The sequence below is a fragment of the Neoarius graeffei genome, chromosome 21 (assembly GCF_027579695.1).
Source record: "Neoarius graeffei isolate fNeoGra1 chromosome 21, fNeoGra1.pri, whole genome shotgun sequence".
In the NCBI taxonomy this organism is placed as follows: domain Eukaryota; kingdom Metazoa; phylum Chordata; class Actinopteri; order Siluriformes; family Ariidae; genus Neoarius; species Neoarius graeffei.
Genome location: NC_083589.1, coordinates 28,127,265 through 28,141,945, shown reverse-complemented (window position 1 = coordinate 28,141,945; position 14,681 = coordinate 28,127,265). Strand labels below are relative to the sequence as shown.

Sequence of the window (14,681 nt, the reverse complement as noted above, 5' to 3'; positions counted from 1 at the left end):
AGGATGGGTTCCTTTTGAGTTTGGTTTCTCTCAAGGTTTCTTCCTCTTGTCATCTCAGGGAGGTTTTCCTTGCCACCATAAGCTCAGGTTGCTCATGAGGGATAAATTTAGTTCATATGTTTAAAATCTTTATTTTTCTGTAAAGGTGCTTTGTGACAATGTCTATTATTAAAAGCATTACAGAAATACCTTGACTTGACTACATTTGGTAGTGATTTACTTTGGTTCCTTAATGTGTTTTATAAAATACTTTGCTTTGACCTAACCTTGTATAGAGTGCTTTGAGATCTCATCTCATCTCATTATCTCTAGCCGCTTTATCCTGTTCTACAGGGTCGCAGGCAAGCTGGAGCCTATCCCAGCTGACTACGGGCGAAAGGCGGGGTACACCCTGGACAAGTCGCCAGGTCATCACAGGGCTGACACAAAGACACAGACAACCATTCACACTCACACCTACGGTCAATTTAGAGTCACCAGTTAACCTAACCTGCATGTCTTTGGACTGTGGGGGAAACCGGAGCACCTGGAGGAAACCCACACGGACACGGGGAGAACATGCAAACTCCGCACAGAAAGGCCCTCGCCGGCCACGGGACTCGAACCCGGACCTTCTTGCTGTGAGGCGACAGCGCTAACCACTACACCACCGTGCTGCCAATAATAACAATAATTATTATTAGGGTGGCACGGTGGTGTAGTGGTTAGCGCTGCCGCCTCACAGCAAGAAGGTCCGGGTTCGAGCCCCGTGGCCGGCGAGGGCCTTTCTGTGTGGAGTTTGCATGTTCTCCCCGTGTCCGCGTGGGTTTCCTTCGGGTGCTCCGGTTTCCCCCACAGTCCAAAGACATGCAGGTTAGGTTAACTGGTGACTCTAAATTGACCGTAGGTGTGAATGTGAATGATTGTCTGTGTCTATGTGTCAGCCCTGTGATGACCTCACGACTTGTCCAGGGTGTACCCCGCCTTTCGCCCGTAGTCAGCTGGGATAGGCTCCAGCTTGCCTGCGACCCTGTAGAACAGGATAAAGCGGCTAGAGATAATGAGATGAGATTATTATTATTATTATTATTATTATTATTATTATTATTATTATATCAGCTACACTAGGATTTACAACACATCTGTAGAATGCACTATAATTCGAAACTTCATAATAACATATGAATATAAATATTTAACAAAGTCGAAACAAATGACACTCGAGCTTTTCCCAGTGACAAAAGACAGCCTGATCTCATAACAACTGCTCCATGCCCCATCTCAGTGTATCTTCACTCAGCTGCACCCACAAAATCTCTTATTACTGATCAACTTGCAATCACATTCATGGATTCAAGTGCTGGTGACAAAAATATCACCAAACGGTATTCATACTGATGAAAATCCTGACTCTTCCTTCAACTCTATAACCTACTTCAGGTGAGATCATAAGATTATTAATTGCAGCTTTGTGCAGCTATGAGAACATATTCATGCCAATATAAAAAAATAGCAAGGAAATTTAATTTAAAATAAATATATTATTATTAACCCCGCCGACAGTAGTCGGAGGGGTTATTATTTTCACCTGCGTCAGTCTGTGTGTGTGTGTGTCTGTCTGTCTGTCTGTCTGTGTGTCTGCAAGCTATCTCAAGAACCAATAGATCGATTTGGACCAAATTTTGTACATGTGTTGCCAATCACCCAGGAAGGAAACCATTAAATTTTGGAGGTCAAAGGTCAAAGGTCAAGGTCATGGCAGAACTTCGAAATTTTCGCCCAATGTATTTTAATAGGGAAAAGGCGGGGTTTGCACTCGTTAGAGTGTCCCTGTCTAGTTAACATTATTGTGTGTGTGTGTGTGTGTGTGTGTGTTTGGAGGTTGTGGGGATGTGGATAGGCATGTGTATCATGGTGATGTACATGTGAGGAAAGGTGATGTATGTCAGTATTAGGTAGTTAAATTAAAACAGACAGTATTTAATTTTGAAATGCCATTAAAAAAAAAGATTCCACCTAATTCATGCATGTTATGATTTTACGTACAGTACGAGTTTCACTTTCAACCCAGCATTCATTTTCTTTCTTTCTTTCTTTCTTTTCTCTCTCTATCCCCCCTGGGAATTCACATTCTGTCTGAGGGAATTACGTCTGTTGGTGGCTAAAGCCAATTACTCAGTGACCCTGAACAGGCAAGGGGTCAAATATCAATGCCAACATCTATTTCCATGCTGCTCTTACTAGGGCTATTTCATATAAAAAAAAATACATAAAGAAAAACTGCCTAATGTCAGGAATGCAGGTGACACATGGATGTAAAAGCAGCAGAGAGTTTAATAAGTCAAAGCTGGAAAACAAATACAAAATGTTAGGCAAAGGCAGAGTGAAAAAAAAGGCTAAGGTCAGGCAAGACACAGACAGGTAAATCAGAGGCAAAGGCAAAATCCAAAGTAATACATGCATTTCACCGAAGTACAAACAAATTCAAAAACCAAAATATCAGCACAACTATCAAAAGCTTGGTAAAGTCAGGCAAGGATACACTGAGCATTTACTTCACAATGAACTGTGAGAGTGAAGTCCTTAAATAGTGGGGCTGAGTGACTGTGCAGTGACTGGGTTCAGGAGTGTGATTAGAACTCGGAGACTGGGAGTGGGCGGCACGGTGGTGCAGTGGTTAGCACTGTCACCTCACAGCAAGAAGGTTCCGGGTCCGAACTCCATGGCCAGTGAGAACCTTTCTGTGTGGAGTTTGCATGTTCTCCCCATGTTTGCATGGGTTTCCTCCAGGTGCTCTGGTTTCTCCCACAGTCCAAAGACATGAAGTTAGGCTAACTGGCTACTCTAAATTGTCCATTGCTCCTCCACCAAGTTTTAAAAATGCCCTAGACACACCAATGATGGACTGTTAAAATGTCATCAGTGGTGCCCTTGCTGGCTATGTGGGAAAAGAAGAAGATGGTGAGGTGCAGGATTGTTACTGTAGTCCATGGTGGCCATATTTATGTGATTCCTGGAAAGTGGAATCTTGAGTGCAAGCAGGTACAGATGTGACACCTAAAGATCTGGACATGTACCGGTATGGTTAGAGTTGGAATAATTGATTGTTAGTGGTCATACATTAACAGAAGGTATGTTTTGGCAGGGGGCAGCATGGTGGTGTAGTGGTTAGCACTGTCACCTCACAGGAAGAAGGTCCTGGGTTTGAGCCCAGTGGCTGGTGAGGGCCTTTCTGTGTAGAGTTTGCATATTCTCCCCGTGTCTGCATGGGTTTCCCCCACAGTCCAAAGACATGCAGGTTAGGCTAATTTATGGCTCTAAATTGACCGTAGGTGTGAATGGTTGTTTGTCTCTTTGTTAGCCCTGCGATAACCTGGCAACTTGTCCAGGGTGTATCCTGCCTCTTTCCCAGAGTCAGCTGGGATAGGCTCCAGCTTGCCTGCGACCCTGTAGAACAGGATAAGCGGCTACAGATAATGGATGGATGTTTTGGCGGGGGGAAAAAAAAGACACTGGTCCCATACATTGCATTCAAACATTTTGTTTGACCACTACACCACCCTACTACACCATCATGCCACCCAAAGCTTGAACCACTTAACATAGAAACTTCATTCAAACTTTGTCACAAAGGTATTATAATAGTACAGAGCTTTCCTCGTCTTTTTATCCCTCTATCACTCCAGCTTTCCATTTTCATCCCTCACATTTCCTCCTATGGCATGGTGGTGTAGTAGTTAGCACTGTTGCTTCATAGCAAGAAGGTTCTGGGTTCAAACCCAGTGGCTGATGAGGGCCTTTCTGTGTAGAGTTTGTATGTTCTCCCTGTATCTGTGTGGGTTTCCTTCCACAGTCCAAGGATATGCAGGTTAGGTTCATTTACTCCCACTGGCTTCCATTTTTCAAGGCCTAACTACTCCTAGAGATTAAAAGCGAGGACCACCAAAGTTGGTAAATGTCATTAGGTTTTCACACCTTACATAAATACAGCATAACTTTTCCTTTGCTCATCATTCATCCCTCCATCCTCACATTAGAACTCAGTGATTTTACTCCTACACTACCGTTCAAAAGTTTGGGTCACTTTGAAATTTTCCTTATTTTTGAAAGAAAAGCACTGTTCTTTTCAATGAAGATCACTTTAAACTAATCAGAAGTACACTCTATACATTGCTAATGTGGTAAATGACTATTCTAGCTGCAAATGTCTGGTTTTTGGTGCAATATCTCCATAGGTGTATAGAGGCCCATTTCCAGCAACTATCACTCCAGTGTTCTAATGGTACAATGTGTTTGCTCATTGCCTCAGAAGGCTAATGGATGATTAGAAAACCCTTGTACAATCATGTTAGCACAGCTGAAAACAGTTTAGCTCTTTAGAGAAGCTATAAAACTGACCTTCCTTTGAGCAGATTGAGTTTCTGGAGCATCACATTTGTGGGGTTGATTAAATGCTCAAAATGGCCAGAAAAATGTCTCGACTATATTTTCTATTCATTTTACAACTTATGGTGGTAAATAAAAGTGTGACTTTTCATGGAAAACACAAAATTGTCTGGGTGACCCCAAACTTTTGAACGGTAGTGTACATCTTTTAAGAGTCATGTAGAGTCACGAAACTTGTTATATGGATTGAACCGCAAAAGTATAGCACTTAAATGCTTTTCATACTAATGACACTCATCTCACTACTATCTCAGACTTCTATTCTTTCATTCTTCCCTCCATCCCTCCAGAGCAATCCAGTAAGTTTACATACTGTTCCTTCAACTTTGAATGTAGAACTGCCAAACACTGTAGATTCTGTAGATTCATATATAGATTTGACTGCTGAAACATAGCAGACCCTAGGGTAGTACCTTACATACATATGGCATAACTTACCTCCCTTTTTCTCTCTGTGTGACTACATTAAATATCTTTTATATAAAAACTTTCTAAACATTTACTTTGTATTTATTTTGAATTGTTGCTGTTGTTATTTTGCAAGCACAAGTATTTCCTTCAGGAACTGGAACTCTAGTTTTACTAGCTATTTTTTAGGTGCTGTCCACAAAATATACCCACAAGGTACAGTATATCCACCAGATAGCTCAGATTATAACAGATGTCATCCCAAAGAAATGCTACATATTCCAGTGAAGCAAAAGGTAGCACGTAACTCGTTCCTGCATCATATGAGGGTTTGATGATGATGATGATGAAGCATGAAGCTGAAAGGTGTGGAAAAGCTGTTTGTCACAAACCGCTTCAAGAAACAGGTTATGACGATCACGAACGCATGACGTTTCCACGCACCCTTACGTCAATATGACAGAGTGTCCTGTATTTGCCTTAAGCTCTGACTGCTTAAATATAAGATCAACCCTTGGCTGCACCACAACCACACACATCTCAGCATGTCGAGCAACCAAAAGCAAGGTACTGCTAAGGACATGTTGACTGACTGGAAGACTATTGTCAAATTATTATCTTCTACATCTTTGTATACCTCTGTGGTTTTCCTTTGAGTTCTTTAAGCTCTACCATTTTCTTATGTTCATTTCCCTTTTTCATTCGTTTCCATTCCCATTTTCTCTTTAATTGTTTTCCTTGTTGCTTTTCCTAAAAACCTAATCTCAACTCTCTCTGCCTCTAATTTGGATTGATTTCTGGTACCTCAAGAAGACATTTCCCCTCTGACTTTTGTCTCATTTGTCCTTCTCTTCTGATAGAACACATAAATAGATATAAATGCTAACAAATTGTTTCTTTCTCTCATTTCTAAAGGGACTCAGCAATATTTCTGTCATCTTTCTCCTTTCCATTCTTCATCCTTTTCTCTGTAGCTGTTCTCTTTGTGGCATTTCTGTGCCTGGATCTGTGTACCTGCATGAGCACCATGCCAATCTGTGCCTACGGACACACCACCTGCCAGCTCCTGTCTCTGGCTAATCTCTTTGACAGGGTCATCCAACACTCAGCCAGGATGCACGGGCTGTCCAGCGACCTGAACTCAGACCTTGTAAGTAGTTTGCCACCTTTATATTAACATTTTTATTTAAAAAAAGATATGATTTCTCTATACTGACTGTAGTTAATATAAGGACTTGAATAATGATCATAATAATAAGGGCCACTTCAAACGCAGGTTAAAAGGATCAAGTTAAAGGATCATTGTTAAAATGAATCACTGATATGATGACATATTAGTCATATTACTTATAGCTGAAGGTTTTTTTTTTGTTAATCTTTATGTTCTGCTTGCACCTCATTGACCCAGTCCTGTTACACTAAAATGATTTTTCTAATGTGAAATATGATTGATGTGTTAAAATTCATAGTAATATTACAGATGTTATGTTTAACTATTTTTGACCATTTTTATAATTGGATAAAAACAGAGATTTCATGGGTTAATAACACACACACACTGCTGAATCGTGAACAAAACATGAATTCACAAGAATTTGGTTGATATATAAGTTTTGGTAAAAATTAGATTTGTACATTATTCATACATTCCATCTGCTTCCTTTTTAAAATTATTTTCAACAAGCAAGCAAGGAATCAATCAATCAATCAATCAATGAAAGTACTGCCAAAATAGTTGATAGTCAAACCAGAGTATGAAATAAAACCTTAATAATAATAATAATAATTATTATTATTATTATTATTATTATTATTATTATTATTAAGGTTTAATATCATACTCTTGTCTGAATATAAACTATTTTGGCATTTATTATTATTATTATTATTATGTACAAACAATACAGCAAGTTCCATATTATAGCATAAATGGTTTTGTTTTAACAATAGCAAATATTAGCCCAAAAATTGTTTCACAATATCCAGTAAATCTGTAACTTTCCTTTTTACTTTTCCTTCATTGTGAAGGAGAGCTACTTCCTGCCTGGCAAAAACCTCACTGGTAGCATGTACCGCAAGTGTCACACATCCAGCATACTAACTCCTAATAACAAGGAAGCTGCACAGACACTGGCCGTGAGTTCACTGATCTGTCACACACACAATTTTTTCTACCTCTAAAACAGTCGTTTTTGCACCATCAGTCTTTTCTGCTCATCTCTTCATATTGGTTCTGTCTATTATTTTCTATATACCAGATGTTTTAAGCTCTCTATTGATTCTATCTCTCAGCATGAGGAGTTAACAGAGGTCATTGTCAAGTTGTTGATGGCCTGGAAGTACCCTCTGTCCCTGCTGCATGAGATCATGTCCCACCAACAAGACTATGACAGTTTCATCAGCAGTAAAGCTTTGGAGATGAGTAACATTGCTCTTGAGCTTTGGAAAGGAGTGGAGAAAGTTGTGAAGAAGGTATGTGACCTACATCATCTAATAATGTGTACATCCGAGTGGAGAATATTGAAACCTGCTTGATTGCAAATTGATTAGAACCAACAGGTAAGAAACATTATAATTGCTTACAGTGGCATTCCAGGTATTTAAAAATGGCATTTTAGTTTGCTATTTGTCACATTATGTAGATTTCTGTAGCACAGCATTTTATTTCTCAGAATTCACAAATTTGCATCAGGGATGTATATACATTCATTCTGTACAATATTACACAAGTATTACTGTAATGTATTGAATCATTAGGAATAGCAAAAACAATCAACCTTGTGCATGACTGACATTAGTGACATCCTGGAGTTCAGTTATAGACTAGGCTATTCCTGGGGCTTGTTTTCTTTACTGAAGGCATTGATTCAGGACTCTTACTTAGAATATTCTCACTGACCATTATTTTAACACATTGCACTATTTGCCTTTAGTCTTATACGCATGTACTGTATACTGTCATGATTTATAATCCCACTATCAGGTGTCACCCAGAAGATGTCTCGTTCCTCTCAGGGTTTCTTCCTCATGTCACCTCAATGAGTTTCTTCCTCGCCATTGTTTTATCTGACTTGCTCATTAAGGAAACATATGGAAAGCTGCTTTGTCTATACAAATAAAATCAAATTAATTTGAAAACTGGGCGGCACGGTGGTGTAGTGGTTAGCGCTGTTGCCTCACAGCAAGAAGGTCCGGGTTCAAGCCCCGTGGCCGGCGAGGGCCTTTCTGTGTGGAGTTTGCATGTTCTCCCCGTGTCCGCGTGGGTTTCCTCCGGGTGCTCCGGTTTCCCCCACAGTCCAAAGACATGTAGGTTAGGTTAACTGGTGACTCTAAATTGACCGTAGGTGTGAATGTGAGTGTGAATGGTTGTCTGTGTCTATGTGTCAGCCCTGTGATGACCTGGCGACTTGTCCAGGGTGTACCCCATCTTTCGCCCGTAGTCAGCTGGGATAGGCTCCAGCTTGCCTGCAACCCTGTACACTGTGTGCACAATTATTAGGCAAGTGAGTACTCTGACCCTACCATTATTTCTATGCATGTTTTCCAACCGCAAGCTAGATACACTTGAATGCTAATTGGATTTAAGCATTCTCAGGTGGTATTTATTTGTGTAATGAGGGAGGGTGTGACCTAAAGTCATTAATACCCTATATTAAGGTGTGCATAATTATTAGGCAGCTTCTTTATCTCAGGCAAAATGGGCCAAAAAAGAGATTTAACAGACACTGAAAAGACAAAAATTGTAAAATGCCTATCAGAGGGATGCAGCACTCTTGAAATAGCTAAGCTATAGAAATGTGAGCACAAAACAATCAAACGTTTTGTTGCAAATAGTCAACAGGGTCGCAAAAAATATGTGGAGAAGAAAAGACACAAATTAACCGCAAAAGACTTGAGAAGGATTAAACATGAAGCTACCAGGAACCCATTATCCTCCAGTGCCACAATATTCTAGAACTGCAACCGACCTGGAGTGTCCAGAAGGACAAGGTGTTCGGTGCTCAGAGACATGGTCAAGGTAAGGAAGGCTGAAACACGACCACCACTAAACAAGACTCACAAGTTGAAATGTCAAGATTGGGCCAAGAAATATCTGAAGACAGATTTTCCAAAGGTTTTATGGACGGATGAAATGAGAGTGACTCTGGATAGACCAGATGGATGGGCCCATAGCTGGATAACTAATGGACACAGGGCACTTTGACTCAGACACCAGCAAGGTGGTGGAGGGGTAATGGCATGGGCTGCTATTATTAAGGATGAGCTAGTTTGACCATTTCAGGTTGAAGATGGACTTAACATCAACTCCCAAACCTACTGCCAGTTTCTAAAAGATACATTCTTCAAGCAGTGGTATGGGAAGAAGTCTGCATCATTCAAGAAGGCCATGATTGTTATGCAGAACAATGCACCATCACATGCACCCAAGTACTCCACTGCTTGGCGAGCCCACAAAGGCCTTAAAGATGACAAAGTAATGACATGGCCCCCTTCCTCACCTGACTTAAACCCTATTGAGTACTTGTGGCCCCTTCTTAAGCATGAGATTTACAGCGAGGGAAGACAATACACCACTCTGAATAGCATTTGGGAGGCCATGGTTGCTCCTGCACAAAAAGTTGATCGTCAACAAATCAAAAAACTAACAGACTGGATGGAAGGCTCATGGCAGTTATTGAAAAGAAGGGTGGCTATACTGGTCACTGAATATTTTTGAAATGCTAGAAGTGTTTATTTGTTAATTCTGAGTTGTTTATTTGTTACACTGAAAATTAAAATAAACAAGTGAGATGGGAAACTTTAAGCTTTTCATTTAGTTGCATAATAATTCTGCACACTAAATGTTGCCTAATAATTCTGCACGCTTGTATATTCCCCTGAGAAGGCCTAAACTCCCCTTTCCTTTGTTAATCATTCTGGTTTTAGGTTTATTAACAATTTGGATTGACTGAGAGCACTGTATTTGTTCAACGATAAAATTAATCATCAGGAATACAACTTGCCTAATAATTGTGCACACAGTGTAGAACAGGATAAAGCGGCTAGAGATAACGAGATGAGATGAGAATTTGAAAACTGAGCCAAAGTAGCTATTGTTGGTAACATATCCTGATACAAACATGACAGATTTTAGTTACTTGAATCAGACCTTTAAAGGTGACATTTTATACCTCTTTTCAACAAGTTGACACAGTTCCCTGAAGCCTTAATGAATTGTCTATGTCATGCTTTGGTCAAAATACAACAAGGATAAACCACCACAGCTCCCTTCTCACCCTGTCTAAACAACCCCAATCAAAACAGCTGATTTGAGTGTCTGTTCCTTTAAATGATAATGAGCCCCAGCTCATCCAACACCCCCCCCCCCATCAGCCAATAGGGTAGAACTTTCCTCATGGATATTCATTCACAAAGGCAGTTCTCAAGCCATGAGTGGAGATACTCAGATGAGAGGGTAGTATAATTCTAATGAGCTCCCTTTGTTGGGAAGTTGGGATGGTATGTTGAAATTGAAATTAAACTGAAAACAATGATTTGTAAATAATCTTTGACCTGTATTGCAATCAAAATAATAGAACAGCACAGTGTTTAATGTTTTACCTCATTAATTTTCATCTCATCTCATTATCTCTAGCCGCTTTATCCTGTCCTACAGGGTCGCAGGCGAGCTGGAGCCTATCCCAGCTGACTACAGGCGAAAGGCGGGGTACACCCTGGACAAGTCGCCAGGTCATCACAGGGCTGACACATAGACACAGACAACCATTCACACTCACACCTACGGTCAATTTAGAGTCACCAGTTAACCTAACCTGCATGTCTTTGGACTGTGGGGGAAACCGGAGCACCCAGAGGAAACCCACGCGGACAACATGCAAACTCCGCACAGAAAGGCCCTCGCCGGCCACGGGGCTCGAACCCGGACCTTCTTGCTGTGAGGCGACAGTGCTAACCACTACACCACCGTGCTGTCCCTCATTAATTTTATTGTTTGTTTTTTCAAAATAAATGCATTTCAGTTTTGATTCTTGCAACACATTTCAAAAAAATTTAGGACGGTAAAACATTTACCATTTTTATAATGTTGACATTCCTTCTCACAACACTTAAAAGATGTTTAGGAATTGAAAACATGAAGTGATGAAGCATTTTAGGTGTTATTTTGTTCCATTCTTCCTGCAAACAGGTCTTAAGGTGTGCAACAGTATGGGGTCGTCGTTGTCATATTTTTCGTTTAAAAATTCACCACACATTCTCTATTGGGAACAGAGGGGACAGGCACCCTCTTCTTCCACAGCCATGCCTTTGTAATGACAGGATTGTGGTTTGTTTTGTACATTGTCTTGTTGAAATCTCCCTGGAAACGAGGTCATCTTGAAGGCAACAAATGTTGCTCAAAAATCTCAAAGAACTTTTCTGCATTAATGCTCCATCACAGAGGTGAAAGTTATCTTTCCCAAAGGCACTGACACCACCCCATACCATGACAGACCCTGGCTTTTGGACTTGTTGCTTGTAAAAGTCTGGATGGTCCTTTTTGTCGTTGGTCCAGAGCACATGGTGTCCATTTCTTCCAAAAAAAGACCTGGAATACTGATTCGTCTGATGACAATACACATTTCCACTGTGTGATGGTCTATCCCAGATGCCTCTGAGCCCAGAGAAGTCAACAGCACTTCTGGACACAGTTAATATAAGGCTTCCTTTTTTGCACAGTAAAGTTTTAACTGGTATTTGTGGATGTAACTCTGTATTGTAGTGCTTGACAAAGGTTTGCCAAAGTAATCCCGAGCCCATGTGGTTATATCAGCTGTAGATGAATGATGGTTCTTGACGCAGTGCCGTCTGAGGGATCAGAGATCATGGGTGTTCAGCTTAGGCTTGTGCCCTTTCCCTTTACATATCAAAATTCCTCCAGGTTCCTTGAATTGTTTAATGGCATTATACATCATAGAGGGTGAAATATCCAAATCCCCTCATGTCTTTCTTTGAGGAACATTGTTTTTAAACATTTCAATAATTTTCTCACGTTTGTTGACAAAATGGAGATACCCGGCTCATCTTTGCTCTTCAAAGACTAGGCCTTTCCTAGATACTGATTCCATACGACATCATGATTACAATTACCTGATCACATCACCTGTTTCAAATCACATCATTATTTAATTGTTTTACCTCATTCCCTTCCTAATTCTCTTGCACTGAGTGTGTAGAGCCAACCAGTTTTGTCAGACTCCTCCATCCGACTCGGTCCTCTGCCAGGCGTTGGGCTTATTACAGGGTCATGCCACAGGTTTCCAGGTCTCTGGCTATGACATTGAGCCAGCGTGTGTGTGGAGCCCCTCTGAGTCTCTTCCATCCAGCATTGATCAGAGACAGGCGAGGGTCGATTCCAGGAAAGGTCAGTCCAATTTCTTCTGGTTGGTGTAACAACTGGGGGGTAGAGTCACCATGCCAGGTTATTGGCCCTGCGATGGCTAGTCAACTGGTGGAGACTGCCCACCTCATAGCACGCTGACGTGCTAGGCAGAACTGCTAATTAGTACTTTCCTGGTGTCTTAAGCCCCCCGAAGGCTACAGGTCTCCCATGCACCAGACCCAGGCAGACACCAAGTGGGAACAAGCTACCACACCTCGACAAGGTTACACTGTTCCTTGTCCTGGTGGGGTGAGGCCCCCAGGACCATGGCAGTTTTCACTTCATTACTAGCCCTAAATTACCCCCATCCTAACTTTTTTTGGAATGTGTTACAGGCCTGAAACACAGAAATGGATGCATATTAACAAATGAAATGAAGTTGACCAGACAAACATGAAATATCTTGGGTTCATTCTGTCTGCAATGAAATACACGTCAAAGTAAATTTTGAAATCACTGCTTTTTTTTAATTTGCATTTTCCATAGCATCCCAAATTTTTTTGATTTTATAATCTGGTTTTAGAAAGAGGAGCCAAATCTGAATGCTTTGTTGAAGCACAGGTTTTCTGAAATAGACAACCCAAAAGAAACTGACTGGGATGTTTTATTTCAGAGTTTATAGGTTGGTAGGCAGTCCAAATGTCTGTGCACAAGCACTGAAAAATTGAGTTTTTCGTAATGTGTCCCCTTCAAATATGTCCATCTTTAAGGTTTTCCCAATATTCAAACCAAAAAATCTTTCTTGAGAGACTACTGCTTTCACTATAATAGGCAAGAAAGTTTAAAACAAATGTCTCATCTCATTATCTCTAGCCGCTTTATCCTTCTACAGGGTCGCAGGCAAACTGGAGCCTATCCCAGCTGACTACAAGCGAAAGGCGGGGTACACCCTGGACAAGTTGCCAGGTCATCACAGGGCTGACACATAGACACAGACAACCATTCACACTCATACCTACGATCAATTTAGAGTCACCAGTTAACCTAACCTGCATGTCTTTGGACTGTGGGGGAAACCGGAGCACCCGGAGGAAACCCACGTGGATACGGGGAGAACATGCAAACTCCGCACAGAAAGGCCCTCGCCGGCCACGGTGCTCGAACCCGGACCTTCTTGCTGTGAGGCGACAGTGCTAACCACTACACCACCATGCCGCCCCTAAAACAAACGTATTAACAGTATAAAGTTTGTGTTCCTTGATAATACCAGGGTGATGACATTAGCATTCATTGCTTTTCTAATGACTTCAGTGATATGTAATCTAACAAAACTGAGTCAACGAAACTGCAAATGCTAGTGTACATGAATAGTGCAGATATGATTTCACATTTTGTGTTCATATCATATGTGTTCCCTGCTAAGTTTAATCTGTAAACTTTCACCATATGCACAGATGCAGTTGCTGGGGATGATCAATAACTCAATGAATGGCTTCACCTCTCCTGAAGACTTATTTCCTGCCAGTGGAGAGGCCATGAGTGAATACGAGCTCCTCTATTGTTTCCACCGTGATTCTGACAAGGTCCAGAACTACCTGAAGATCCTTAAATGCAGAATTCTACCTGATCATGGCTGCTGAGCATCACTCACCTGCATTGCTGGCTTGCATACAGTTGTGGTCAGAAGTTTACATACAGTTGTGGTCAGAAGTTTACATACAGTGACATGAATGTCATCTTGGATATGAATGTCATGGCAATATTTGGGCTTTCAGTAATTTCTTTGAACTGTTCTTTTTCTGTGGCAGAATGATTGTACAGCATACATCTTTAATTTAAAAAAAAAAACCTAGAATTTGGTGCATAAGTTTTAATTTTCTTTGGGTTTTCTGAAATCAGCACAGGGTCAAAATTAAACATAACAGGGTTAAAAATTTACATACACTCATTTAGATGATTAACTCAGAGGTGCTGAAACTTCCAAAATGTCTTATCTTGCCAAGGCCTCTTAACTTCCTGTTAGTGATCATGATTGACTACAGCTGGTAGCTTCTCTGTGTTTTCATAAAAAGGGTTTGTTTGGATTGACCACCACACAATACAATGGGAAAGTCTAAGGAGCTCAGTGCAGATCTAAGAAAGAGGATCGCAGATATACACAACTCCAGAATGTCTCTTGGAGCCATTTCTAAACAACTGCAAAATCCACGATCAGTTCAAATGATTGTATGCAAGTTATTGCGTGGTTTAGTCACTTTGCCAAGCCACTTTGCTTCAAGAAAACCCAAACTGTCACCCTCAGCTGAAAGGAAATTGGTTTGGATGGTCAGAAATAACCTGGGAACCACCATGGCACAGCCTTGCCTTGAACTGGAAACTGATGGATCACTGTCTACAGTTCAGTGAGTTTTACATCACCATGGACTAAGAGGCTGCTATACAAGAAATAACCCCCTGCTCCAAAATTGACAGCTTCAAACTTAACTAA

The 14,681-nt window shown here is 40.9% G+C and overlaps 1 protein-coding gene across 1 annotated transcript; it reads left to right on the top strand.

Annotated features, from left to right (window-relative positions):
* Positions 1-5,378: 5,378 nt before the first annotated feature.
* prl2 (prolactin 2) lies at positions 5,379-13,833 on the top strand. Its single transcript, XM_060903606.1, has 5 exons — positions 5,379-5,400; positions 5,808-5,983; positions 6,862-6,969; positions 7,126-7,305; positions 13,648-13,833. Exons 1-5 carry the CDS (start codon positions 5,379-5,381, stop codon positions 13,831-13,833), a joined length of 672 nt encoding a protein of 223 aa, XP_060759589.1.
* Positions 13,834-14,681: the final 848 nt, after the last annotated feature.